The following is a 27,867-nucleotide window of genomic DNA, read 5'->3' on the forward strand; positions in this document are numbered from 1 at the left end:
TCTGCTGAACATTACTCTGGGTCCATCTAGTGGTAAACTTCTATGTTGTTTGAAACTATTTGAAACACGCTGCAAAAACACAAAATCTCACTAAATTTGTTTAGTTTCTAGTCCGAATATCTTTCAGTGACATTTTGAGACCATGCTTCTCCTTTCTGTACGCCGCCAATAAAATGGCTAAAAAACATTTAATGATTTAATTGATTTTCCATAATTTAGCTTATGTACATAATGTACAGTGTTTTTTGTCACCAACAGTGTGTAAAAAGTGTTTCGTGTGCTGACGAGCGATTAGAAATACAGAGAACAGATTCGAGGTGAGGCAGGCAGTTCTCTTGCCGCATGGCAGGGGGCGCTCATGATCCCAGACATTGTGACTCCACAACTGCAGAGTAAGAGACAGTAACAGCGAGCTAGCCATGCAGCTAGCCATACAGTAAAGTGCAGCGATATATTTATAGTTTTCTCCTCCTATTTTCTCCTCGCAATCACTTATTAATAATCGCAAAATAAACATTAAAACCATACTACGGCAACAAACTCAAAGTTCTGCTCTTTGTGTGCGAAATATGGTTTTTTTGGTGGCGCTGTGGTCAGTTGCTATGGCAACGAGTCTCCGCGTACTTGCGCTCATGCAGAGAGCTATAAAATAAGTGGTTTTGAGTTGTACTTTAACGGTTTTCCCCTTTGCTGTGGAGCACAGCGCGAAATTAAAAATATCTAAATGTTCAAGTTTGAGTTAACGGAGGCAGCGCGGCTATGGATGGCATATATAAGAATAGTCTTTGCCCTCCAGCGTTGTCCGCATGCGCGAAATTTCCTTATGTAAACAATAACATGCAGGGGTTTATATGATATAAATATGATTATGATTAAGTCAGTGCCTCGCCAGCTATGAACCTCACCGCACGTCACTGATATCTTTGTACACTTGAATAGCTTACAAGTGATTTTTCATCAAGATATAGGAACTTGTTTTAGGTAAATAATTCCTTATTATTGATTTTTAAAAGTGTTTCCTCCACTGGGAGATTATTACACTCATAACAAGACATTTTTCCAATTTTATAAGTTAAATAATCAATATAAAATGTTTTCACCTCAAAAGCCTGTCAGCTTATTTAAATCATATGCATAACCACATCAAAATATAAGTTAAATCCACTTAAATTATTTGATTAAAGTCAACATTGTAATTCAATATAAACCCAAATATTCACTGGACTTGAGTTTAATTGAATATTACCAAAACCTGTACCAAAGTCAAGTTATGTTCACTAATTATTTTCCCCAATTAAATACTATGTTACACTTTACATTGTGTGTTATATTTTCACTACTTTGACTCTTGTGGACTCTATTGAAGTTTTACGTTAGTCCATGACGTGTGTAATGCGCCATTGATATGAAGCTTACCGGAAGCAGCGCACCTAAATAACCATACTTCACCGCAAAGAGAGAGGTACAGAGCGGAACATGATGGCTGTTGATGCTAATTAAATATTTGGAAGCGGCTAACACGGACTGAAAGGCTTCGTCCACGTCCTCCGACACGTTGACTCCAAAACAGCGCGGGGATTCGCTGTTTTGGAATTTGCAACTTCTACTTCTGTTCGCTGATTGGCTGGGTAGAAATTCTACCGGTTCAGTCCTCGATCGGGCAGTTGCCGCATGTCTTCCCCCTTTCTCATAGCCCACTTTCTGGTATGGTAAGTGCTAAATAAATACAACTAGAGCTGACGAAACTTAAAAAAATAAATTAAATCATTAATTTTACTGCAGGGAATCAAAGTAAATGGGAGAAAATCCAGACTGTCTGCTAGAAGTTATGTATAGATGTATAAAAATGTGCAATATCTCAAGATTTTTTTTGTTTAAAAGTATTATGGTGTGTAAAATATAAGTAAGGACAATGTGAGGCCACTGCGAAGGCTTACAGGGTCTGGGTTTAAATGGAGGAGGGGATGGATGGCCCTATGCCCTGCAAAGCAGAACAGAAATCTTAACAAAGTGGGTGGGATTTTTTTTTTCTTCTTCTTCTTCTTCTTCTTCTTCTTGGGGGTTATAGGGGGTGGAGGAGTTTTGCTCTCCTTCAAGAAGACAGATGGATGTGACGCCCAATAGGCATTCAGAAATATTCTGCAGCTACCAACCAGATCCGCTTGAATTAGAAATAAAGTGCCACACGAGTTAGTCGCACAGGTTGTCATTCTGCAGAGAAGGGAACCACGAAATGTGAGGCGATCGCATCACTCATGAGATAATTCACACGGGATTAGACAGCGGATTTCACTCGGATTATATTTCTGTTTAAAGTACACAGCAGAAACTCCTGCAGTTTGTGCGTCCAGCGACTCGGAGGGACTGATTGAAAAACGGAGCTACGGGAACTTTACAGTCAGTAAAAGTGTGTGTTTTCATAAGCGGAGTGGGTGCGTAGGGGGCGGGAGGAGGGCAAGGTGGGCATGTCGGGTCGGAGCGGAGGAGCGCCCCGGGGATGCAGCAACCCCAGCCTGCAGCCCCTCCGAGCCACCGTCCCGTTCCAGCTCCAGAGAGGCTCCGCTCCCCTGTGCAGAGAGCCCAAAGCGGGTAAATACACGCAGCAGGCGGCGGTCACTTCCACGCACCGCAGAGACACTACAGCTAGTTTTCAGTTGCTTTATAAATGTTACATGTTTGCTTCGAAATTGCAAAACGGAACCTTCATATGTTGCGTGATTAGGAAATATGTTTACGTTTCACGTAACTAAAGCAATAAATGACAACAAGCAGAGTTGAGTTAGTAGTTAAACAAAAGACAAGAATCGATGTACTCGAAGAAACGCCGATCATTTGTGATGTCATCAAGCACGTGTGCATAGAAAGAAGATATTATCTTAAATTAACAATGACTTTAAAACATTAAAGCAATTAGGAAAGGTGACCCTGTTATGTTCTATATTAGACAAGTGGGGCTGAAATTAATTGATTATTGAAATAATTGTCAACTAACTTAGTAAAGACATCGAAATTAAAATGAAAACGTCCCGTCAAGAAAAATATGAAAATGCATATTAGAGAAAACTAATTTTTCACGACAAAATAAGTTGATAAATATCAGTGTTTACAAATTAGTTTTTTGTTTTAAATCTAAATAATTTATGAATCATCAGCGTAAACAATCAAATAATCAATTACTGAAATAATTGGTAGTTGCAAGCTTTATCTGCACTGCAAAAACACAAAATCTCACCATGAAACTTTGGTATAGTTAAGTGCAAATGTCTTAGTACACTTGAAATAAGACAAAACTAACTTATGAGTAACTTTACAGGAAGATGTAGCAACTGGTTTTAAGTAAATAATTCCTTAATATTGATGAAAAAGTACGAGCTCCATTGGCGAATTAAGAAATTTCTTTTAATCAATATTAACAAATTATTGACTAAAAACAAGCTTCTATACTTTGCTGAAGAGTTTTTCTAAGTTAGCTTTGTCTTATTTCTAGTGTGCAAAGATATTTGCATTAAAACATGGTCCAGAATTACTTGGTAAAAGTTTGTATTTTTGCAGAAAGGCTTGTAGCTCTAAAGGGAAAAAATGTCCCATTCTTGTCATAATCCTAACAGAAGGAGCTTCAGTTTCAATTGGCTTGTTGGCCTAAAATTAGACTTTCAGGACATTCTGAGAAAGCTATGTCAACAAAGGAGGTTACTGACCCTGAAACATAACTTTCCTCTCATGATGTTATTTGGACACTCGGATGCCCCTTTGCACTGTGACCTGCTGGAGTTTTCAACGCTAACACAGCAGCAGCAGCAGCAGCACTTTTAAGGGCCTCTTTGTTTCCCTCACAGTGCTTGTTACTTTAACTAGGTCCATGAAACTCACATCTGCATGTTATTTATACTTTCTGTCTCCCCAGTAAAAGACAGCATAATGTGGATTTGCTTACAGGTTGGTGGGAAATAAACTATCAGCTTGTAGTGAGAGTCATAAAACTACCAGAATAAAGTCGTAGTAAACACATCAGTGTCATATTATCAGTAGCAGGTCTGTTACTGATAATAATCTGATACTGATATTAGCAGATTAAGTACTTCCTTATTTGTGAAACTGATACCAAAGTATAACTTCATAAAATGCTCAATGTTCCTCGGTTTGTCGCAGCTGTAAAACTGCTTTTTCATGTCGGAGCTCTGGTAATATCACAACTTTATTCTCATATTATTGCAACCTTAACCTTGCAATATTGTAGTTTTATTCTTGTAGTATTATGAGTTTATACTTTCAATATAATATATTTTCACTTTTTCATCACCAAAGAACACTCAATCATTTCCCGCACAAAGAGCAGAACATTTAGTCCGTTAGAGTTTAATGTTTTCATGCTTGATGTTTATTTATTTTGTGATAAGCCATCATCTGGACATAGTAGTGGTACATTCAACCTAATTTAACAACCTGCTCTGCTGATGATTTGCCAGACGGTTGGTGTGTGGGTCGCCTTTTTTTTTTATTGAACCAAATTCTGCAGCACATCTACATGTTAAGATTGTCAAAGTCAAGCTAACGTACCTGACCTACTTTCCTCTCCCTGGCAATTTTTTAAAAATTTAAACCTTTTCCTGACCTTGTCATCTAGTTGTTGCAGAGTTGATAATTAGTCGCAAATCACTCCGTCCCTTTTTCTTTTATATATCACTCATTCATTTAAGATTTAGCACGTTATGTCGACAATTGACAGTAAAACCAGTGGTAGCAACTTTTTGGGTTTTTGGATTTTTGTTTTACCGCTGTATGTGCTGTACAATGGCTGCTGGAAAAGACAAGTATTTTGTTGTTGACTTACCACTTGCTACATTCTTGTTGGTTGTGTAGGAGGCACCACTTCTGCTTTTCAAAGATGTACGGCTGCACATCTTTGAAACATGCTTACATTACGTTTCTGTTTGTAGTCATTTTCATGTGCGAGTGTAAATATTGAGTTTGGGGGCGTGGCCAGCAGCAGATAATTTGGATGTAAAGTGACAAGACATCCTAAAACAGCTAACTTTCAAAATAGATAGAAATGAATGAACTAAAATTTCATCATTTAAGAAGGATTTACAAAAAATGTAATGAATATATTTTGCATAGACCATAAACTTATCCTAACTTGTTAAAAGAAGCCTTTAAAATACAATTAAACATGGACGCTTCTAACAAATAACAATAACAAGTATTTTTATTTTTTCATTTCAAAGTAAAACGGACTGAATACAGATGAAAGTCTTCTTTTCACAATCATGCACCATTTCGTGTTCATCTGTCACCAACTTATACTTCATTACTCATTTATTGTTTATGTTTTTTTCTGTTTCTAAAGTTGATAAAACCGCCGCTCGCCCGCCGAGGCCCACGATCCGCCGAACTCTTTCTCTGGATACGATCGTCGGACCGTATCTGCAGGGCCAGTGGCCCAGAGAGGCAGAGGCTGCCTGCGTCAACGACAAAGCCACTCAGGTAAACGTCATTTTATCCTGAAGCCCTCAGATTAGCAACTAAGTTTTAGCATAAGTGCTTAGGGATTAGGGCAAATTGAAATTTAGGGTATTTTAAGATTTAATCTTTGGAAAAACTGGCATTTTTTTCCGCTAATGCTCCTCTGGGTTTCCATAGTTCAGAGTGTTGGCGGCCATCTTGTTTGACAAGCATGTTTTACGGTTTCTGTTTATTTGGACTTCAGGTCAACTCCTCAATGCAATATTAGGACCAAGCTAGGATTTTTTTTATTTGATTGAAGTAATAATATTGAAGGAATAAAGTTGTAATATTACCAATAAGTTTATGAGAACTCCTTGTGACCAATTAGTGTCAAATTATTATCAGTAGCTGGATTTTAAAGTGATTGTGCAAACAACAGAGCCTATTTTGAAGAAAGAATCACATGAACTCATCTTGATAACTCTAAAAGCTTTTTTCTCAGAATTTTAATACTTTTTTGGTAAAATTGTGTCTTTTTTTCTTTAATATTATGACTATTTTATCATAATTAAACAAAATTCCTCATAAAATTTCTCAAACGTTGTAGTGAGACGTACAGAAAATATGATAGAAATAAAAGCCACTTTTTGAAAATATTTTCTGTAATTCTGTTTTTAGAATAGAAAGACACAGTAATAGGACCATAAAAATAATAAATTTAAAACTAAAATTATGAGAATAAAGTCATATAAATACAAGAATAATGTCATAATATTACTAGAATAAAGTCAGTAATGTTATTAGAATAAAGCCAGTAATATTGCAAAAATAAAGTGAATACATACTGTATTCTCATAACATTCAGACTTTATTCTCATAATTTTATTTTTTTAAATTTCTTATAGTGGCCCTAATACTCTGCCGTAGATGAGAAAGCAACCAAAAACAAAGTAAATAAATCATTTAAAATCTGATTTGGTGAGACAAAGGTAATTTTTTTGTCCATATTGCTGGTTTACTGCCCAGGGCTGAACATGTTTGATCAGATGAAACCTGCTGCAGACGGGCTCATCCCCCAGAATGCCTCAGCTCCAGGCTGTGTTGGTAAAACCCAGAGATCTGCAGGTGTCTGGGCTTCCAGTTTGATGCAGCAGTTGAAAAGCAGCCAACTGGAAATATTCGTTTTTGTTCTTCCTCAAACTGCTGCTTCCCCTCCGCCGCCCCTCCACTGTATCTGGTGCACAAAGACTTAGCATCATCTTCATCCTGGCTGCTGACACAGTTTAAGGCCCGCATGAACCCGCTTTGCCTGCATTGTGAGGGAACGACCCCTCCTGACCTCGCCCCATCCCCCCTGAAGCTCCGCTGCTTTACGTCAGATGGCATTACAGCCCTGTGATTACACTAAACTAACCAGAAATATCACTAAAATGCTCTGATATGTGTTGAAACATTAAAAAAGAGTTGGAATTTCTGAATATTTCTGCAAATATTTGGCTAATTATTAGTGAAATTGTAAAAATGCAAAATAAACACATTTTTTAAAAACCTATTTAGAGATACTTTATTTATGAATGTTGAAAGCCCTGCAGTCTATTTAGGTCATTGTAACCTTAGACGGACTATGCAAAACTCTTTACATGTGTTTCCCATTCGTTCATTCACACACACACACACACACACACACACACACACACACACACACATACACACACGCTGAAGGCAGACTAAACTAGTTCAGATTTTGACATGTGGATGGAATTTCAACCGAAAAGTTAGTCATCAAAACTATAATCTTAGCTAAATATAGCATCTTACTGCTTTGATTTGATAAAATAGCCATTTGTTATTGCAAATATCAAGATTTTTATCTGGTTTAATTTCATTCTGATTGTGTAAATATCTTAGTAGACTTAAAATAAGATCAAACTAAATTAGAAGTAACTTTTCAGCAAGAAATAGAACCTTGTTTTAAGTAGATAATTACTTAGTATTGATGGAAATGTTCTAGTTTCATAGGCAGATTATTTCCCTTATATTATGGAAAAAAATTAATTGTTATAAATGAAATAATCTACCAATAGAACTAGAACCTTTTCATCAAGATTAAGGAATTATTGGCTCATATATCTTGCTGAAAAGTTACTTCTAAGTTAGTTTTGTTTTATTTCAAGAATATTTTAAGATGTTTAAATGAGAAAAAGAAAATACTTGGTAAGATTTTGTGTTTTTGCTGCTCACATTGTTTTCTTGTCACCTTCACTGCAAAAACATAAAAACTTTTTTTGGTCTAATTTAGTTCAAATAACTGATTAAACTTGAAATAAGACAAAACTAACTAACAAGTAACCCCCCATAAAGAAATATGAGCTTGTTTTAAGCCAATACTTTCTTAATATTGATGTAAAAGTTTGGCAGTTTTTCATCAAATTGATCCACAACACTGTAAAAACACAAAATCCTACTAAGTATTTTTGGGCCAATCTGTCCGTCAAACCTTTCTCACGGGAGAGTAAAAGAGGACACATTACACATTTGCCAAGCTAGGTAAAAACGGTGGATAAGATTGGCTTCATATGTAATAATTGGCCGATCTCCCAAAATTAAGGAAATCGGCACACAATCAAAATAAATCGGTACACTTCTAATTACTTGCCTTATAACAAGACATTTTTCCCATCTTATAAGTGAAATAATCTGACAATACTACTAGAACTTTTCCCACAAATATTAAGGAACAAGCTCCGATATTTTGCTAAAAAGTTACTCATAAGTTAGTTTTGTCTTATTTCAGGTGTACTAATATATTTGCACAAAATTGGACCAAAAATCCTTGGTAGCGTTTTTTGGAAGTGCTCTATCAAACCTGAAGTTGGAAAGCTGGTTATTTGCTGCCTATTTTAAGGCCTTGTAGTCATAAATTCCTCTTTATTTAGATTTAAATAATTTGAGAACCTAATAAAAATAATTTTGATCACAGAACTACAGATGTAAGTCGCTGCTCTGCTCCGTTTAGATGGAAACATTAGCCATGCAGGCCACATTCTCGTCTACGTTTTAGGTCTTTTTATAGGTTGGTGTCCCATGATGCCCTGCTCATGTTATGGGAAGGGTTGGATGTAAGATCTGGATGATTACATGGAGGACGGGGGGCGGTTTGGAAGCTGTAACTTTATTCCAGTGTCACTGAATGACTCACGCATGCTGTATTCTGACCCATTTAGCCTGCTGGACATGAGATACGTTTTTTCCTGCAGGAGGAAACTTTTCTGTAGCGTTTTGAAGATGATACTTTGAGATGAGGTTATATTTCTGAGGCAAAGGAAGTTAGCTGATGAATATAATGGAGCCCACAGAATGGGCCGGGCTGTTTGGGAAGCCAAAGCTTTAGCGTAGCCGGTCCAACCCAGAATCCGGTCGGGATGAACGTCCAGAACCAGCAGCTCAGAGGGATCGACCAGGCTGCAGCTGGCAGGCGATCAAAAGTGAATCTGAAGAAATCGGTATGGAGGGTGACAAAAAAAGAAGTGAAACTTTAATGTTTTCTTGTTTTTGGGGGGGAATAAGGTTAGCGTGTGAGTTTGAGTCCAACGAGGCGACGAGTTTGTGTTTGATTGTGAGGTTTGGATGGGGGAGTTTCACATCTGTGTGTCTTACCAAGTATCTTTGGTCTAGTTTCTGCTCAAAATATCTCAGTGCACTTGTCTTGAGTAAATTATTATATAATATTGATTTTAAAAATTACTAGTTCTAGCAGATTTTCCCCATATTATGAGTGAAATAATCTGCCAGTGGAACTTCTTCTATTTGAAGTGTACAAAAACGTTTGTAGTAGAAACTAAGATTTTGTGTTTTTGCAGCTAACAGTGGTTCCTTATCACATTCACTGCAAAAAACCCCCAAGAGTTTCTTGTGCAAATATGTTCGGACAGTTGAAGTAAGACAAAACTAACTTACAAACAACTTGTCAGAAAGATGTAGAGGCTTGTTTTAAGTCAATAATTCCTCAATATTTGTGGAAAAAGCACCAATTCCATTGTCAGATTATTTCACTTATAACATGGGAAAAATGGTGGTTATAAGTGAAGAAATTAGCAAGTGGAACTGGTAAATTTTTATCATATTAGGTAACTATTGACTTAAATTTATGTCATATTTCTTACTGAAAAATTAGTAGTAAGTTAGTTTTGTCTTATTTCAAGTGTACTCAGATATTTGCACTAGAAACTCAACAAAAATGTTTGATTTTGTGTTTTTGCAGCTCACAGTGGCTTTTTGTCAATTTCATTGGAAAAACACAAAATCTTACCAAGCATTTTCTTAGTTTGTAGTGCAAATATCTCAGTACACTTGAATTAAGACAAAACTACATTAAAAGTAACTATTAATGAAGATTAAGATGCTTATTTTAAGTCAGTAAGTCCTTAATATTATTTTTAAAAAGTAGTAGTTCCATTGGTAGATTATTTCACTATATAACAAAGAATTTTTCCCTTGATATAAGTGAAATGTTCTGCCCTGGGTTGCTAGGTAACGGGCTGGGCTTGGCTCTGGTTGCTAGGTAACAACGTCAGTGGAACTTAATATTTTTCTTCAATATTAAGGACTTCTTGACTTAAAACAAGCTCTTGCAGCTTCCTAAAAAGTTACTTGTAAGTTGCTTTTGTCTTACCGAAAACACTCGGTAAGGTTTTGTGTTTTTTCAGTGCGTGTTTGCGAAAGCGGGGCTGTTTTTGCAGCTCACAGTGGTTCCTTGTCACCTTCCTCTGTACAGCTGTTGTGGGACAGGTGTGTGAGGCAGGTGTGGGCCTCGGCGTCTCTCAAAGCTGTAGAGCTGGTGGCCGTTTGCTGGCTCAGCAGAAAACGTAGAGTCCCTCTCAAAGGTCAAACCTGCTGACCTCTGCTTTGATCTGCGTTATCCCCCCCTCAAGAGTGTGAGAGATGAGACACTGGACTCCTTGTTCATCTGACTGTGTGTGTTTTTAAAGACTCCGTGTTGCTGGACAGAGGAGACCCGGGGAAGGAGGAGCGCGGGTGGGCACAAGCGCTCAGCGTCTTGGGGAAGTGCAGAACACCTGAAGGAGGCAAGTACTTCACTAAAAAAGTTTAAAACAGCGCTTTTTCACGTCTTTAGCTTGAAATATTAACAGGACCCGGGGGAAAGTCTGTAACCCTTCCATTTCAGAGTCAGTCAAACTGGAACCTAAATCAGTTTTATCTCCTTTCTGCCCTCAGGTGGCCAAAGTGAGGCACCATCTACAAAAACGCTCCAGGAACGCTCCTCCCTCTGCAGGATATGAGCTCCCCCACGGCACGCTGCCGGCAGGACAGGCGGCAGGCGTCACTCAGGTACTTTATTATTATGAAATGTATGTTTGTTTATGTTTATGCACAAATTTATTCAGAATGAGCTGTTTTAGAGCCTTCTATCACCTTAAATCCAAATAACCTGCAGCTGGCCACGCCTCCAATTCATCATTTATGATTTGTAGTTATTTGCATGTGAAAATGACTTCAAACAGATGCCCAATTATAGAACAATACATCTTTGTAAAGCAAACGTGGAGCCTCCTGCACAACCAACAAGAATGCAGTAAGTGGTTTCCAGATATTAAGTCAACAACAAACAAAATACAGCGGTAAAACCAGCTGACCAAACATGCTGGAGCTCCACTTGGGTTGCTAGGTAACGGACTGGGCTTCTGAATTGCGATGTTACATTCCAGAGGTTTTTCAGACTGGTAACTTTCCACACACAAAAAACATGAACTTAATGACAAAAAACTTTGACTTTACACAAAGACTTTAAAAAATAATTGATCAATTAATAATAATAAAAATAATTTATCAATGAAGCTCTCGATTTACCTTTTTTTTTTTAAATATTTTTTTCTCCGAAGAGTTTTTGCGGCGCTAGTGGCTCGTATTTTTTTCCACAGTAGGCAGACAGGAAGGAGGGTGAGGAGAGGGGGGAAGACATGCGGCAACGGTCGTCGGGACCGGGAGTCGAACCCGCGACGTCCGCGTCGAGGACTAAGGCCTCCAAACGTGGGGCGTGCTAACCCCCTGCGCCACCACAGCACGCCCCCTCTCGATTTACCTTTTGATCTACGTTCCCACCCTCATCTCTGGTCATGAGCTTTGGGTCATGACCGAAAGAACGAGATCGCGGATACAAGCGGCCGAAATGGGTTTTCTCCGTAGGGTGGCTGGGCTCTCCCTTAGAGATACAGTAGGGTGAGAAGCTCAGTCATCCGGGAGGGACTCAGAGTAGAGCCGCTGCTCCTTCACATCGAGAGGAGCCAGTTGAGGTGGCTTGGGCATCTGGTCAGGATGCCTCCTGGAAGCCTCCCTGGTGAGGTGTTCCGGGCACGTCCCACCGGGAGGAGGCCCCGGGGAAGACCCAGGACACGCTGGAGGGACGATGTCTCTCGGCTGGCCTGGGAAACGCCTTGGGATTCCCCCGGAGGAGCTGGAAGAAGTGGCCGGGGAGAGGGAAGTCTGGGCCTCCTTTCTGAAGCTGCTACCCCCACGACCCGACCTCGGATAAGCGGAAGAAGATGGATGGATGGAATTTATCAATGTTTTATTATATTCTTAGAGATCCAGGTGTCATTATCTATCAGAAACAAACTTCTTGGCTTAATGAAAATTATCTTAGATCTTAATCTACTTAACTACAAAGACTAGGTCTTAACTGGTCTTTGTAGTTAAGACCAAAATTAACTGTAAATAAATATAGTTCTGGTTAGAAGCTTACAGTCAGTCAGCATTGGCATGAATGTTGTCTATGTTAGTTTTGGAATTTATTTGCTGCAATTCATTACACAAAATTCCCATTTTTCACGTTTTCACACTTCTCTTTGGATCTCAACTGCTTCTAAAAACAATCCAAATGCTTAAAATAAAAACCCAGCAGGTTTGTGGTAATAAGTGAATGTTATTTTGTCGTCTGGAAATGAACCATTTCAAAAGCCTTCTGATTGGTAAGTCACATTATGTGGGCACTGCGTTGTAACCTTGCAACCCCGGCGGAGTTCCACCCGTTACCTAGCAGCACAAATGGAACTCCAGCATGTTTGGTGAGCTAGTTTTATCGCTGTATTCGCTGTGCAATGGCTGCTGGAAGGGACAAGTGTTTGCAGCCATTCTCACTGTGAGTGTAAACGTTGAGCTGGGATACGTGGTCAGCAGCAGTTTATTTAGATTTAAAGTAAGAAGACGCCCTAAAGCAGGCCAAAGAAGTTATATAACGGGTCACATTTAACCGTTTTTCTGCAGACAGTTCCCATGATGCCTCTGAACAGGCTCGCACCGCGGCTGAGACGGAGCGTTGAGGGTCTCAGCTTGGAGCTGGAGGAAGTGTTTGTGTCTGAGAAACCAGACGATGAGCATGAGGTCGGCCCACTGAGTTGTGCTTTTGAGTTTTAAGTATTAAATATATTAAATAGTTTTATAAAATGCTGCCAAACTGGTGCCGTGAATATTGTTTTTTACATTCAAGCAGTTACAAAGAGAAATCGTAAACTGCTGCTGGGCAAGTTACTCAACAGGTCATTGCTAGGTAACCAAAGGGCGAGTGAGTGAGTTGCTAGATAACCAAAGGGCGAGTGAATGAGTTGCTAGGTAACCAAAGGGCGAGTGAGTAAGTTGCTAGGTAACCAAAGGGCGAGTGAGTGAGTTGCTAGATAACCAAAGGGCGAGTGAATGAGTTGCTAGGTAACCAAAGGGCGAGTGAGTAAGTTGCTAGGTAACCAAAGGGCGAGTGAGTGAGTTGCTAGGTAACCAAAGGGCGAGTGAGTGAGTTGCTAGGTAACCAAAGGGCGAGTGAGTGAGTTGCTAGGTAACCAAAGGGCGAGTGAGTGAGTTGCTAGGTAACCAAAGGGCGAGTGAGTGAGTTGCTAGGTAACCAAAGGGCGAGTGAGTGAGTTGATTCCACCAACATTTCTTAGCTAGCAGTGAGAACTGAGCAGTTAATATCTTTCCTCTGCCTAAATCTCCCAGAATGCTGTGCGGTATATTGAATATTCTGTCAGACATATTTTCTTTTGATATTTATCGCGTGTCTATCGCGATATATATTACTGATTTATTGTCCAGGCCTAGTCTCAAAGCAACAATATTATTGTTCATAGGAGTAACTTCTTTGTCAGTTTATCCAGTAAGATTTGTTACAGTGACAGCTTTACTCTTATGAATATGACTTATAATAATGTGAAACGGTTATTATAGTTAATTCAAAGTTAACTATAATAACCGAATATAGTAACTGAAGTTAATTCAGCTGAATATTCCAGATCTTGGATATCCCAGACGGCCACAGAGCTCCTGTCCCGGCTCAGAGATGCAGCAGCGGCTCTCAGAGCGAACCGTCCCCATCCCTCCCGTCTCCTTCCCTGTCTCCTTGTCCGCTCGACTCGTCACTCCCATCCGGTTCCCCATGCCACCTGGATGCATCACGATTGTCCCCCTCCCCGCCGCCGTGCCCCATGTTGGACCCAGGTTGGACTCTGGACTGTTTTCAGAGCGTAACGCTGAATTATCAGCTTTCAGTTCCTGTGTTTAGAGGTGTGTGTGGGTCTGTGCAGAGCCTGCGGAGTGTGAAGGATTGTGCTCCTCTTCATCAGCGTCGCTTCCTTCGTTCGCACTGGAAGCTCCTCTTCAGCAGCCCTGCTCATCTTCGCCCCGTCCAAACAAAACCTACGCCTTCCAGCGCATCCCGCCAGAAGGCTGCGAGCGAATTCGAGTTTGTGAGGAAGCAATGTAAGTTTTAGTTGGTCTAGTAACTAATATATCAATATTGAAGGTTCACAAAAGCCTGTTGTAAACAGAGTTGAGTTGTAACTAGTTACTTTTACTCAGTTCAACTTGAAAAAAATTACTTTTTATAGTATTTTTACTATGCTTTACTTTTTACTTTTATTTGAGTAATTTTATTATGAAGTATCTCTACTGTTGATTAAAATTTCTTGATTTTTCTATCCACTGAATGAAAAACAAACATGTTTTAACCTAATATTCACCAAAGACACACCTGCAGTTTTTATTAAAGTTTCATAAGATTTTATTGAAAAAAAATGATTTGGAAAAATTTCCTTTTGTCTAATTTTTTTTTTTTTTTTGTTATATAAATTATTGTCATTTTTATCCTTTAAATATCACAATTTCTTCTTAACTTTACATTCTCTTCTAAATTGTGGAAAGATCGATCTCCTCCACCTGTTGCCTGAGTTATGGGCGACTGAAAAGATGCACCGCTCCCAAACAAAATCAACCAGTCAGAGCCAGGAGGAGGGTCTTGGCGCTGTCAGTTAACCTCATGTACTCGCTGCTAAATGTGCTTAAGGCAGAGAAACAACTTAATGTTTATGTACCATCTTCGGTGTTAGCTAGATTTATCATTCACAACATGCTATGCTAGCAGAAGCACACCAGAGAGCAAGGAAGGTGATTGACAGCGCTAAGACCCGCCTCCTGGCTCTGATTGGTTGTTTCTAGTTAGCACGGTTTCTTCACAGATTATCAGATTATCATACCATACTGCCACACGTAGTGATAATTTCAAGAAATATGTCAAAATTTTTTTTTTTTTTTTATCAAAGTGACACTCTGCATCTTTAACCAAAAACTTTCATAACTTAATTTGAAGTGTTTAAAATTATTCTTGATGTACTTTAGCACTGATTCTATTTCCTCTTTGAATCTTTTTATTTCCAGGTCTGCCTGTCCAGATGAGCAGCTCCTCCAGCCCTCCTGCCCGGACCCTAATAAAGTCAACTTTACCCCCCATGGAGGCTCCGCTTTCTGCCCGGTCAGCCTCCTGAAGCCCCTGCTGCCCTCCATGGACCTCCTGTTTCGCAGCCTGTCCGTGTCGCCCGTCACTGGCTGCTCGGGTCAAGCCTCCCCCACCAGGCACCTGGGCATGCAGTAGGTGGAAACCTAAACGCCGCCTCTCAGGACTACACAACAATGCACTGCCAGAACCTGGAACACTTGCTAATGTTTTGATGCAGACTGACAATTACTGTGGGCATCTTTACCATTACACTCTGTGCGACTGTAAGCATTCGTTGCTGCCACTCTTCAGGATAATGTGACCTTAAGTTCAGTCTGTTTGTTTGCTATTTCTACCTGAAGGATCTTTTTTTGTTTGTTTGTTTTTCAACTTGACAGAGATGATTTAAGTTAGGAATACATGTTTTTATATTGTCATTTTCAGGTTTTCGTTTCATGTCTTTAATTTCCCAGGATTTTTTTCTTTTTCATGTCAAGTAAGTGGATTTACTTTCAGAAAGCCAGGCACTTACACCACATGTAAACAGCTGTTATAGGCATTAACTTGAAAACAGGGATGTGGTGAATTTATATGCTAAATGTGTTCATTAAAAATATATTTTAATACTTATCCCCTTCTTTTCTACAGATGCTAGGATAGACTATATTTATTTTCTTACTTTTTAAAGGATTGACTGTTATATATTTATGTCTGCGATTTTACTAGTAGGACTGGAAGTTTTGATTTACTTGCCAAAAATTTACATAACTATAATACAGCTGATTTGTAGTGGATTTTTACATTCTCAATTACTCAAAAATAAGGTGTTGGTGGCTTAAGCCTTATTAACAAAAACAATTGATGTGGTAGGAGAACCAAAACTGGAAACCATAACTACTGCTGATCCTTTAAAACAAGGTCAATATTGTTTTTTTGTTGTTGTTGTTGTTCATCTTTTACAAAGTGTAGCAGTAAATAGCATGGAAAACACAGGTTTTTGTTTTCTTTTTGTCCACATCTATTAAAACTGAAATCAAATTTTATTCTATCTTTTCTAGACTATGTAAATTGGTTTGGATTATTAAATGCAGTGTTGAATAAAAAGCAAAAATACTGTGCTGTGTGTATTGTTTTTAGATTTTTTTTTTTTTTTTAAAGTTGGTAAATATCAGTATAGTGTTTGTGTGTGGAATGTGTTAAATATTAAATGAACCACTACGGTACTTATTGAATGTTTTTTTTTTTTAACTAGCTTTTTTTCGAACAAAGAACATTGCAGAAAAAAATTCTTGCGCATACAACACAATAAATAACATTAAACAACAAAATAATGAATAAAATAAAATAAAACCACAAAAAATCAACTGTATTTGTGATACTCAAAGAGTCTCGCAATGTAGAAAGTATAGATGCCTTTAAAATAAATAAATAATATAATTATCTTATTTAAATTTAGATAACTATCATTATTATTGTACTACTGTTTTCGAAACGTGGATTTGCGGTTTGTATTGTGATTGGCTCACAGTGGAGCTTTAATACTTACATGGACCAATGAAATCAATCCACATCACCACACGACAAAAAGGTACGCTACCAGTTCAAGAAGCCCTCCTTTTCAATCTTAGCTGTCCTCATTTGTTGCCTGTATGGAAATCCTAATCGCCGCTTACTGTTATCATTAATAATAATCCTTGAAATTGTTTTCACGCTTAGGTAGCCAATTTCGTCATACTTGAATAAATCTACAAGGTCTGACTACAATAAATATTTATTTCTTGAAAATGTAAGAACTCGGGCTAAAGTTGTAATGCTCCGGGGGCCTTTTGGATTTTTTTAATCATCTAAATAGAAGCTATTACTCAATGAAAACACTAACTGCGACTGCATTGATGGTTTAATATTGTAAATGGGAAAATATTCGGATTAATTAATGTGTAAACAAAAAAAATGTCGTGATATTTAGCCGATCTGCTGCACTCGACAGTCTGTGAAAACAGACTGATGCTTTGGTAATTACCAGCCACTGTGCGGCAGAAATCCCAGTAAAACTTTTATCCTCGGGATAAAACAGAGATTCAACACCGGCAGTTCCGGGGGGTTCTTTCCAGCGGGTATAGTGGAGCGGGACACCGGCGCGAAGGGAGCGGGGAGCGGAGCGGTGTCGGTGAACCTGCCGGGGCTAGTGGAGGACAGCATGGCTGCGGGAAAGGGAGCAGGGAAGCCCGTCTCGCTGTGGGACAATTTGCGGATACGCTTCATCGTTTGCTTCTTCGGAGTCTTCGTGTGTTATTTTTATTACGGAATACTGCAGGAGACAATGTAAGTAACTAACAGTTCATCTGAAATAATTGTTTAACTAACTGTGCCTAATGTTGTAAATTTAGCTAAAGAATGGGACAGTTATTCATGAGCTTTTTGTGATTTAAACTGAATTCAGGACGTTTCAAACCAAGAAAAACATTTTCTTTTACTGGTTGAATTTTATTTTTGCATAACTTTGCCTGCTTTGACTTAAATAGCATACATATTTGTTGGATTGTGTAATTAGGGATGTATCTAAAAGCTTATTTTACGCAACTTAAATATAATGTAGCACAATCTGTGAAATTTATGTATGTATGTATGTATGTATGTATAATCAACTTCCGGAATATTTATCTTTATCAAATTCCCTGATTTTTAAACCATTTCATGTGAAATTTATGAAAATGTTCCTTGGGTATGAAATATTTTTAACTGAATGCCTTTTTTGGCTCTACCAGGTTATGTGTCCTGACCAAATTCAATGTTTGATTCAACCTTTGAGCTGGAAAATTGGTATTAATTAAATCACATTACAGGCAGAAATTATTATAAGTTCAGACAGATTTTAGACCACAGATGTAATTTTTGCTTTCTAGTAGTGTATGCAAAATGGGAGTTTAAACTTTTAAGTATTTAGACAAGGATTAATCAACAAAAGCACCGGGGATTAAAGTAACGGATTAATTTTTCTAGTCATTTTCTCCAAGAACTGACCTCAAATCATATCTGGTTTCACAAAATAATCAATGTTTGTAATAAATGTTAATATTATATATAGCTAATGTCACTATTTTTTAATTACCATAATTACAATCTCAAACCTGCAGCTGGTAAAATGTGTTTTTAATGAAATATGGAGGAATAATCTGCGGTCTGTATGACTCTTGCAGCACTCGAGGTAATTATGGCGGGGAGAGATTTACTTTTGCACGGACACTGGTCTTTATCCAGTGCATCATTAACAGTGCTTTTGCAAAGATCTGTAAGTACCTGCACGAACTGCAACGTTTCACACTAAAACACAAGAAATCAGTAATTTAATCTTATTTTTCTCTCTCTCAAACAGTGATCCAGTGTTTTGAAAGCTCCAAAGTGGATCACACCAAGAGCTGGCTCTATGGCCTGTGTTCCCTCTCCTATCTGGGAGCAATGGTTTCCAGTAACTCCGCCCTCCAATATGTCAACTATCCCACACAGGTGAATCTCCATTCAAATTGACTGGAGTCCGGAACTGATTTGAGTATAAAATATGTTTTTATTGTGTCCTAAAGTGGAATTTTTATTGTTTCAGGTGTTGGGGAAATCCTGCAAACCCATACCAGGTAGTTTGAAATGCATTAAATGTGTAATAAAAGTCAGATAATTTGTGCTTTTCAACTTACTGCTTTAAGATTAGCACCTAGTTGCATTTAGGGAAGTGATTTCTGTTTGCAGTAACACATTCTTGAACATTTGTGGTCAGAAAATAAATAAAAAAAACTGTGGTTGCAAACACTTCAGTAATTATGCATCGTGCTGCTGTGTACATGTTGGTCACTGCAGAGGAAGTGCATCATCTGGCATTTAGTGATTATGTAAAGTTTTAAAATACTTTGAGGTTTATTAAGCAGCATGTAAACCTCTAAATGTGATGTTTTAAAACCTAAATAAACCTCATCAAGATTGGTAGCATATTTTTAAGATGTTTAAATGTTTAATAAATCCTTACATGATGGACTTGCACCCTTAAAAAGTTTTACATTTGTGTGTTTAAAATTAAGGCCTTAAAATGTCTAAAATTTGTTTGAAAAAAATTGTAGGTTGACCTTAAATACATAGTCATCTTACATTTTGTCATGGCAGGATGATGAAATGTCTTTATTTTTATTTTTTTCTTGTGAGACGTTTCTGTATAGATGAATGGAAGAGGTTTAGGGCCGCTGGAAAAAAGTAGAAAGAATTAACGTTTTTTTTTACCTAAGAAATTTGACTTTTTTTAATACAGAATTTTGACTTTTTTAAATGCAAAGTTTTGACTTTTATTTTTTCTCATAAATCCGATTCTTTGTTCATAAATTCGACTTTATTCTCAGAACTCTGAAAAATTCCCTATTATCTTATTTTTATTTTTCCAGTCGCCCTAATCTTCTTCAATATAAACGTAATTTCAATCCAGTGTTGTATAATTATTCCAATGTGGAGAAAGATCGTTTTAAAAAAATTATTAAAAAGCATTTGTATATTTCTAGCAGCACTGACATTGTAGCTTCATCTTTTGACACTCGTCACATTGGTCCGTTTGGTTTGCTCTCATGAATGACACGTTTATGTGGAAATGAAATTCTTTGTGTTTGTTGCAGTTATGATCCTCGGCGTAACGATACTGAGGAAGAAATATCCTCTGGCGAAGTATCTGTGTGTGCTGCTGATCGTCGGTGGCGTTGCTTTGTTTCTTTACAAACCCAACAAAGCCGCCGCCGCCGCGGCAGACGACCACATCTTCGGCTTCGGGGAGATCCTGCTGGTGCGTAAACGCAGCGATCCCGTCGTCTGAATTTGATTTCTCATGTCTGTTCTGCTCATCACGCCTGCTTCGGTCCCAGCTGGTGTCTCTGACGTTGGATGGACTCACCGGCGTCGCCCAGGATCACATGAGGGCCCGCTTCCAGACCGGCGCCAACCACATGATGCTGAACATCAACATGTGGTCCACGCTCGTTCTGGGTCTGGGTGAGTCGGTGGCGCTCTCCGTCTCATCGAGACAAATATTCAGCCAGGAGCTTTTCACAGATTTATTATCTTTCCTGCTGTCGGGGAGAAGCACACGTATGAGCAGAATCACCTGGTTCAACAAAAAGCAGCGACTCATTTAATGTGTAAAGGTGTGACTCCGTCTGTCACTTTAGAACATTTCACCATCAATATTCATTCCTTCTTTTCCTTTTCTTTGTTGCTGCTAAAAATGAAAATTTATATAAACAAAAAAACACAAACTGGCTTCATTTCATGCATAAAATATGGAATAATGTTTTGTTGTTAAGTGTTGCACTGCAAAAACACAAAAATGTACCTAATATTTTTGCTCAGATTTTAATGCAAATATCTTAGTGCACTTAAAATAAGACAAAACTAACTTAGAAATGAGTTTCAGCAAGATGTAAGAGCTTTTTTAAGTCAATAATTCCTTAATATTGTTAACAAACAGATTATTTCACTTGTAAGATGACATTTTTCCATTTTATAAGTGAAATAATCTGCCATAATATTAAAGAAAAGTATGAAAAGAATGAAATGAAAAATGTTTTTCATAAAAAATGAAATATATGTTGTATCCCTTCTTACTAGCAGCCTATTAAAAACTGTTCAGTCTATTTCTAGTCAGTTATTAAAAATCTTGAAGATAATTCAGTTCAAACAGAAAGACAACAAACTGATTACCAAAGAGCTACTACAGGGGTGTCCAAAGCGCGGTCCGCGGGCCATTTGCGGTCGTCTGAAGGATTTTCTGCGGCCCAAATGGATTTGATCTGGCCTGCAAGTGTTGGTGTTTGGTGCAGATGAAGACATTTTCAACTTTTTTACAGATAAAGTAAAATAGATTCCCATTTATTAACAAAGTTTTGCCATTCATCTTAGTTTTGGAGCAACTAGTACCACAATCTTTGAAAAACAAGTCGTACTTCTCGTATAAGAAAACAATCAACCCCAAAGATTCAGGAACTGTACGACCTTTCTGTATTTACATTAACATACACAAATGTTTTCTAAACTGTTTAATTTATTATTGAGCATCTAAATGTAAAAAAAAGATTGCACCAAAAGTTTGTTTAAAAAGAATTTTTTAGAAGTGCTTTCAACTTAAAGTTTGGACACTGCTGAGCTGCTGTAGATGATCAAATGAAAGATTGTGCTTGTAGATTAGAAATGAGGGCATAAAATGAGTGGGAAACACTGTTTATTACAAATTATACTTTTATTTATTCTGGTTCAGCTGTAAAAATGCAACATTTCATCCACTTGTCCAAACTCATCACACTTCGCCTTGTTGTGGTGTTGTGAAGCCACCAGGGGGCGCTGTTCACTCAGTTTAAGATGCCAGAAAGTTTAACCTGAGAACATTTTTAGATGAAAATGTGAAAAATTCCTAAAATTGGTCAAAAATAAACATTCTTTTTGATTAACAACATTGATTAGTTTTTTTTATGTGTCACACCATTTTGTTTTTATTTGTTTATATTATTTTTAATACATGCAATTCAACCTGGGAAATCTGATGCTCTGTATTAATATTGTGTTTGTTATGTAATGTTCTGTTTGTTAGCTGATGTCCATCTCTTCCCTCAGCCGTTTTGTGGACCGGAGAAGTTTGGCGCTTCCTGAGTTTTGCAGAACAATATCCCAGCATTTTCTACAACATTCTTCTGTTTGGACTGACGAGCGCTTTGGGCCAGGTGGGTTTAACGCTTCAACACGCTGAGCTTCAACATGGCGGCCTTGGAGGAAAGATGGAGGGAAACATGTTTAAAACAATTTAAAGTCGTAAATTTTATTCAGTATTTTTAAATCTGTTTTTAAGCCATTAACAGAAAATATGTTGAATTAATTTATTGAAGATTGAAATAGGCATATGTGGGTAGATGACCCAAAAGTATTACTGAAGTGTAAGTACCTCTACTTCACCATATTTTTACTCACCTAAAAGTAAAAAGTCCAAGAAATGACTCAAGAGTAGAAAAGTATTTGATAAAAAGTAACTGAAGTACTGAGTAACTGATCCAATTACCAATCATTTAAAATTTAAAAATTATGTTATCAGATGGACCAAAATATAAAAGTCAAGTGGAAATTTTGGTATTTTAACAACCAAAATGACAGCAATTCATACAAGTAACAAAATTAAATAAATAAAATAAAATCAGGCAAAATAAAAAAAATTCCAAATTAGTTTCTATCAATAAAAAAACTTATTAAACTTTAATAAAAACTGCAGGTTTGTGTCATTGGTGAATTTTGGTTTAACATGTTTGTTTTTTCATTCGGAAATCCAGAAATTTTACTCAAGTAAAAGTAGAAATACTTAATAAAATTACCAAAGTAAATAGTAGTAAAAATACTCCTAAAAGTACATTTCTAAAAAAAAGTTACTCAAGTAAGTGTAAATAATTACTACCCAACTCTGGAAATTCAGGAAAAAAATTATTTTCTATTTTCATCTTTCAGTCAAATTTATGAAGTTGCTTTGGTCCTCAAACTAAAAATGTTCTACCACAGAAATCATCGCCTGTTAAAATCAGAAGGCATGGGGTTAGCACTTATGCTAAATAAGTATAATTACTGAATAGTTTATTAAAGTGAGGAAAAAATTTAAAATTAAATGCTTCTTTACACATTTGCTGTGGGTTTGTAAAGAGGTCCCCCGGCCATTTGGGGGCGATGTCTTGGGAAAGTTTGGAAACCCCTGATTTGATAATACTATCATTTTCTGTAGACTTTTATCTTCATGACGGTTGTTTACTTCGGGCCGCTGACCTGCTCCATCGTCACCACAACCAGGAAGTTCTTCACCATCCTCGGTTCCGTTATTTTGTTTGGAAACGTCATGACTGACATGCAGTGGATCGGCACCATCCTGGTATTCCTTGGTAAAAGTCCAACTTACTTAAATGCTTTAGTTGTTTTATTTGTTTGGGGTGGAAAAAATCACCATTTAAGGCTTTAATCTTTGCTTTTCTTGCTTTAGGTCTTGGATTGGATGCTAAATTTGGAAAATCCCCCAAGAAACACTGAAGAACCAGAAGAGCAGCAAAGAAAATGGAAACGGACTGTAACCAGAAGATAACTTGTACAGAACTCATTACATGTGCCTATGTTTTAAATATAGGATTACAGTTTGCAGCTCTTCATAAACTGAAGACGCATATCTTATGATGTATGAAGCCCAGACTGAATTATGAGCTACAATTTTAAATTAAAAACCAAAACCAGCTACTAAACATATGCTGAACTAAACTACGCGTCTAGCATTCAATTTTCTTTTATTTTTACAGATGGAGGCTTGAATATGTGTGTAGTTCTTTGAAAAGTATTAAGAAAAAAAAATTTAACGGTTGTCTGTAGCTTGATGTTGTCCAATGTTACTATTCAAGTGATTTTATTTTATACAATATGAAATAACTTGCCATAAAAAGGGAATTAAATTGCATTGATCTTGTCTTTATTTCTTTCTGTCTGTGAAATTTCTACGACATAAACATTAATTTTGTTTTTGCTGTCTCATAAAGCTGAGCTGTATTTATTATTCAGTTGAAAAGCGAATTATCGCTGTAAAAAAAGAAAGACATAATCAACTAATTTGTTTTAATGGAGTGTTAATGAATGCCCTGAAATGTGCAGGTTTTCTTCAGCCTATTTAAACACTGCAAAAACACAAAATCTTACTGGGATTTTTGGTCTAGTTTTTGTGAAAAAGTACAAAACTAACTGAGAAGTAACTTTTCAGAAAGATACAAGAGGTTGATTTAAGTAAATAATTCCTTAATAATGATGAAAAATGTACTAGTTATAAGTGAAATAATCTGTCATTTTTTCCCATATTATAAATTAAAATGTATTGTTCCATTGGCAGATTATTTAACTTATAATTACTACTTTTTCCATTGATTTTAAGGAATTATTTAATTAAAACAATGTGATATTTCTTACTGAAAACTTAGTTTTGTCTAATTTTAAGTGTAAAATACTTGTCAAATTTAAAAATACATATTAAAATGTTGTAACTCATATTAAAATTCTTCAGCGTTATTGTAGCTTGTGATGACAGCAAAGACCTGCTGCAGCAGTCTGTATTACAGCGAATTTGAAGAAGCCTCTGATTGAAGACACTGTTTTTCTAAGACATATTACTAAAAATACATAAACTAATATTTTCCTGGAATCATGTCAATTGGGCTGATGAAACCAAAGTGTGTGAATGTAATAAACAGAATCCCAAACACAACATACCAGCACAAATAACTCATGCTAACTATTGGTGGGAGTGGAGGTGTGATGGTTTGACCTGGGTACTGAAACACAGCTGCAAATTTACTTTTTTTGTAATCTGGCTTTACTCAAATGATGAAAAAATGGAAAATTATCAAAACTTTATAAGGACAGTGTAAGTTTATTTCAGGTTAATCCAATTCATTATACCCAGAGTTGCCAACATTCATAGGTTGAGAACAAATATTGAATTATGTGGATTTTTATGTCAATTGTTATGAAATTTGTTATAATAAAATGCAGAAAGTTGATTAAATTAACCAAAGCTAGTCATTTAAAATATAAGGTCGGATAAAGGTTATTTCTATTCTATTCTGTATTCTATACAGTCATATTCAGTCAATCAAAATACAGGTTATGATTAAGCTTGTTTGCCTTTTGAAAATAAAAACTTTCACGTAGGCATTAGGCTCAAATTTGTGTATTAAAGATGTTTTTATTAGTCTGATGTAATGTTTTAACGTTAAATGTCGTGTTTTTAGTTGATGTTGATGTAATTAACAGAAAAAAGCCTTCAAAACATCATTATGTTACAGCAATGTTTTCCTCATTGAATAGCATTGTAGGGGTCTTGTGTCTCTTCGTTTTGGGTTAAAAACGGCCGGTTGGCCACAATTTTGCCTGCTTAAAAATCTGCTTAAACGCTCTGGATCGCGTTAATTTAAAAATGTAAAATAATTTAGGATTCACTCTATGAAAGTATGATGAACATTAGAAGCGATACGCAGAGTATTTATTAGTATTTTTAAGGTCAGGATTTGTCAGGAAATATGCGAAGCATCGTTCTGATTCCTCATCGACCTTCTTCCGCCTGACGAGCGATTAAAGTGAGGACAGTTGTAGCATTTCTTCACATAAGCGGTTGTTTTGTCGAGAAAAAGCGGACTTTTCAGACGTCAAAATGCTTCTTACAATCCACAAGCAACTCAGAAACCACCCCGCTGTAAGTACCGAAAGCTTATCTGTAGTATTAAATCATTTTGGGGGGATTTGTGATAAAACGGGATCTTTTCCGAATTTTTGTGGCTAATTTAGCTTAGCAGGCTTGATGTCGGGCAACGCTGGCTTTGTATCTTATTTTAAGTTCGAAATATAAATGTTTAAAGCAAACTGATGTCAAGAAGTTAAGCTTCCGATCTTTAAGATACAAAAAAGATAAACGACACAAAGAAAGGGTAGTTAATGGTTAACCAAAACGAAAACTAGATGTGACGATGTACTTTCTTGACGGCTACTTTTGTTAGCTTGAATTCTTAACCTATTTCGTCATCTTGTCAAAGAGGCCATATTGTATTATTATTTTAATCTCTGTTTAAAATATCGAAGGTTGTTTGAAAATATTCCAGTTGGCTTGAGCATTTTCTCCAGTATTTTCTTATTTATGTCATTTTTTTAGTTTAATTAAAGCCAGTTAATTCTGAACTGGAAAAGTTGACTTTGAAATTTCTGTAAATGACCAAAGTTACAGTTTGACAGAGACACCCAATAGAAATAATTTAAGTACCTCAGTTTGCCAGGACATAGAGTCCCTTTCAGGACACATTGATTTTAATTTATTTCCTGTTTTGTCTGTTTTACTTGTCTTATTAGAATCTGAATTTCTTTATTGTTATTATACAAGAAGGCACAAACACATTTAAATAAATATAAGCAGGATGAAATAAGCAGGATGTTAGTTTTTTTAAGCTGTATTTGTTTAATTTATCCAGAAGAAACGTTGTGTTTGGTAGGGAATTGTAATTGAGAATATTTTTGGTTTATGCAGATCATTGTTAATAATAGACAGAGTTTAATCTCTGAGTTTCTGGGCTGTGTTGTCAAAACAGTGACGACCTGCCTGTTTGTGCAGGTTACTGTTATGGCATCTAAGGAAAGCGATGCTTCATGTTTAACTTTCAGTCTGTTTTTCTTACAGCTGATTCCCCTTTTCTTCTTCATTGGTGGCGGGGCAGCCATGTCCTTGATGTACCTGGCTCGCCTGGGCCTGAGAAACCCCGACGTTTCGTAAGCACTGCTGATGAAAAATGCATGTCTGTGACCTACTGTGGCCTTTTCTGTAAACCTATTCCTGTTCTGTCCCTCAGCTGGGATCGCAAGAACAACCCAGAGCCTTGGAACAAACTGAGTCCAAACTACCAGTACAAGGTGTGTATCTGTCATGTAAATAAAAATACACTCCTCCAAGGGTTTTTCCACCACATGATACCGCTGACACTTTGGAAAAACAGTGTGTTAGTGGGTTTTATCAGGGCTTAGTGTGTTGATCTGTGGGTAAGTCTTTCAGAAAGCACATAATCTAGTTAATGCTGACCAAATCTGATGAACTTAACCTCAAGTTTGATCTAAAAATAGAAGTATTTCAAATTAACATAACAAGTAATGTGCTTGAGCTAAAATGTGTCTCTATTCCCAGTTCTTTACAGTAAACATGGACTACAGCAAACTGAAGAAGGATCGCCCAGACTTCTAAAGTTCCCGTCTGCTGGAGTAAAAAAGCACAACCGTCGACGAAGCCGCACAGTTTGGTCTCATCTTGAACTTCCTGCATCCAAGAATCTGAACAATGCAGAAGCTAAATCCGCACAGCTCAAATTTCAGTTTCTTCATTGCATTCATGGCTGCTTCAAATTAATTTCTCATTTTCAATAAAGTAAAGGAGCCCTTCCTCCTTCATACAGAGTACTTCATCTTGTTTTTTTTTTTTTGTTGTTGTGCACGTTGTTTCACGGTTTTGCATCGCTGCATCACTTCTACACCACCCTACATGGTCTGTTTATATTTGCTTTCACTATATTCACTCTGCTTTCACTGCAATTCACCTTTGACCCCGCAACTGCTCACAGCATTCTTTGCTGCCATCCAGGACCCCTGGGCATGTCTGACCTTGTTTCAACAGATGGCGCCCTCTGGTGGCAAAAACAGTCCATTTTAAGACTTTTTCTACTCTTCTCCTGCTGTTAAGTTGTCAGAAAATTCAGCAGATATATATATATTTTAAGTAAAAACAGAAACTGTTCTTCCTTTTGCAAATCTGAGTGAATTTGACGTGCGCTGCCGGAGATCTCAGGACTTTTTGGAGACGTTTCTGATAATAGAACGTTATCGCCTTGAGGCAGATGAGTTTGTAAATGTCACCGGGTCGCGCTGTTCCACCTGCAGCGTGGAGATGCGACAAGGATGAGCAGCCAGTGCTGCGCAGAAAATGTCAAGGAGAACTTCATATTTGAATAGAGGTCTGCGTCTGAATCTTAACCACCCTCTTTGTACCTGGAGTCTTACACACCCGAGCATTTTAACTTTGGGAAAAGTAAGGGAGTCAT

General features: G+C 37.2%; 3 protein-coding genes across 4 annotated transcripts; all 3 read left to right on the forward strand.

Annotated features, from left to right (window-relative positions):
• The first annotated feature begins 2,465 nt into the window (after positions 1–2,465).
• Positions 2,466–16,336, forward strand: fam117aa (family with sequence similarity 117 member Aa). 2 transcript variants are annotated; one of them, XM_028043097.1, is made up of 8 exons: positions 2,466–2,589; positions 5,348–5,484; positions 10,434–10,529; positions 10,681–10,794; positions 12,727–12,843; positions 13,743–13,947; positions 14,034–14,208; positions 15,163–16,336. In XM_028043097.1, the coding sequence occupies exons 1-8, from the start codon at positions 2,466–2,468 to the stop codon at positions 15,374–15,376; spliced, it is 1,182 nt and encodes a 393-aa protein (XP_027898898.1). In that variant the 3' UTR covers positions 15,377–16,336. The 2 variants fall into 2 exon arrangements, with proteins under 2 accessions (XP_027898898.1, XP_027898899.1); XM_028043098.1 differs by lacking the exons at positions 2,466–2,589; positions 5,348–5,484 and adding an exon at positions 8,575–8,948.
• Positions 16,337–17,053: 717 nt separating this feature from the next.
• On the forward strand, positions 17,054–23,719 carry slc35b1 (solute carrier family 35 member B1). The gene is made up of 9 exons (XM_028042995.1): positions 17,054–17,542; positions 18,418–18,509; positions 18,594–18,724; positions 18,819–18,849; positions 19,867–20,030; positions 20,110–20,236; positions 21,851–21,957; positions 22,995–23,148; positions 23,247–23,719. The coding sequence occupies exons 1-9, from the start codon at positions 17,418–17,420 to the stop codon at positions 23,291–23,293; spliced, it is 978 nt and encodes a 325-aa protein (XP_027898796.1). The 5' UTR covers positions 17,054–17,417; the 3' UTR covers positions 23,294–23,719.
• A 1,546-nt stretch (positions 23,720–25,265) lies between these two features.
• Positions 25,266–27,229, forward strand: ndufa4a (NDUFA4 mitochondrial complex associated a). The gene is made up of 4 exons (XM_028042737.1): positions 25,266–25,490; positions 26,463–26,551; positions 26,632–26,692; positions 26,961–27,229. The coding sequence occupies exons 1-4, from the start codon at positions 25,449–25,451 to the stop codon at positions 27,015–27,017; spliced, it is 249 nt and encodes an 82-aa protein (XP_027898538.1). The 5' UTR covers positions 25,266–25,448; the 3' UTR covers positions 27,018–27,229.
• The last annotated feature ends 638 nt before the right edge of the window (positions 27,230–27,867 follow it).

This window comes from Xiphophorus couchianus, chromosome 16 (assembly GCF_001444195.1).
Source record: "Xiphophorus couchianus chromosome 16, X_couchianus-1.0, whole genome shotgun sequence".
Classification (NCBI taxonomy): domain Eukaryota; kingdom Metazoa; phylum Chordata; class Actinopteri; order Cyprinodontiformes; family Poeciliidae; genus Xiphophorus; species Xiphophorus couchianus.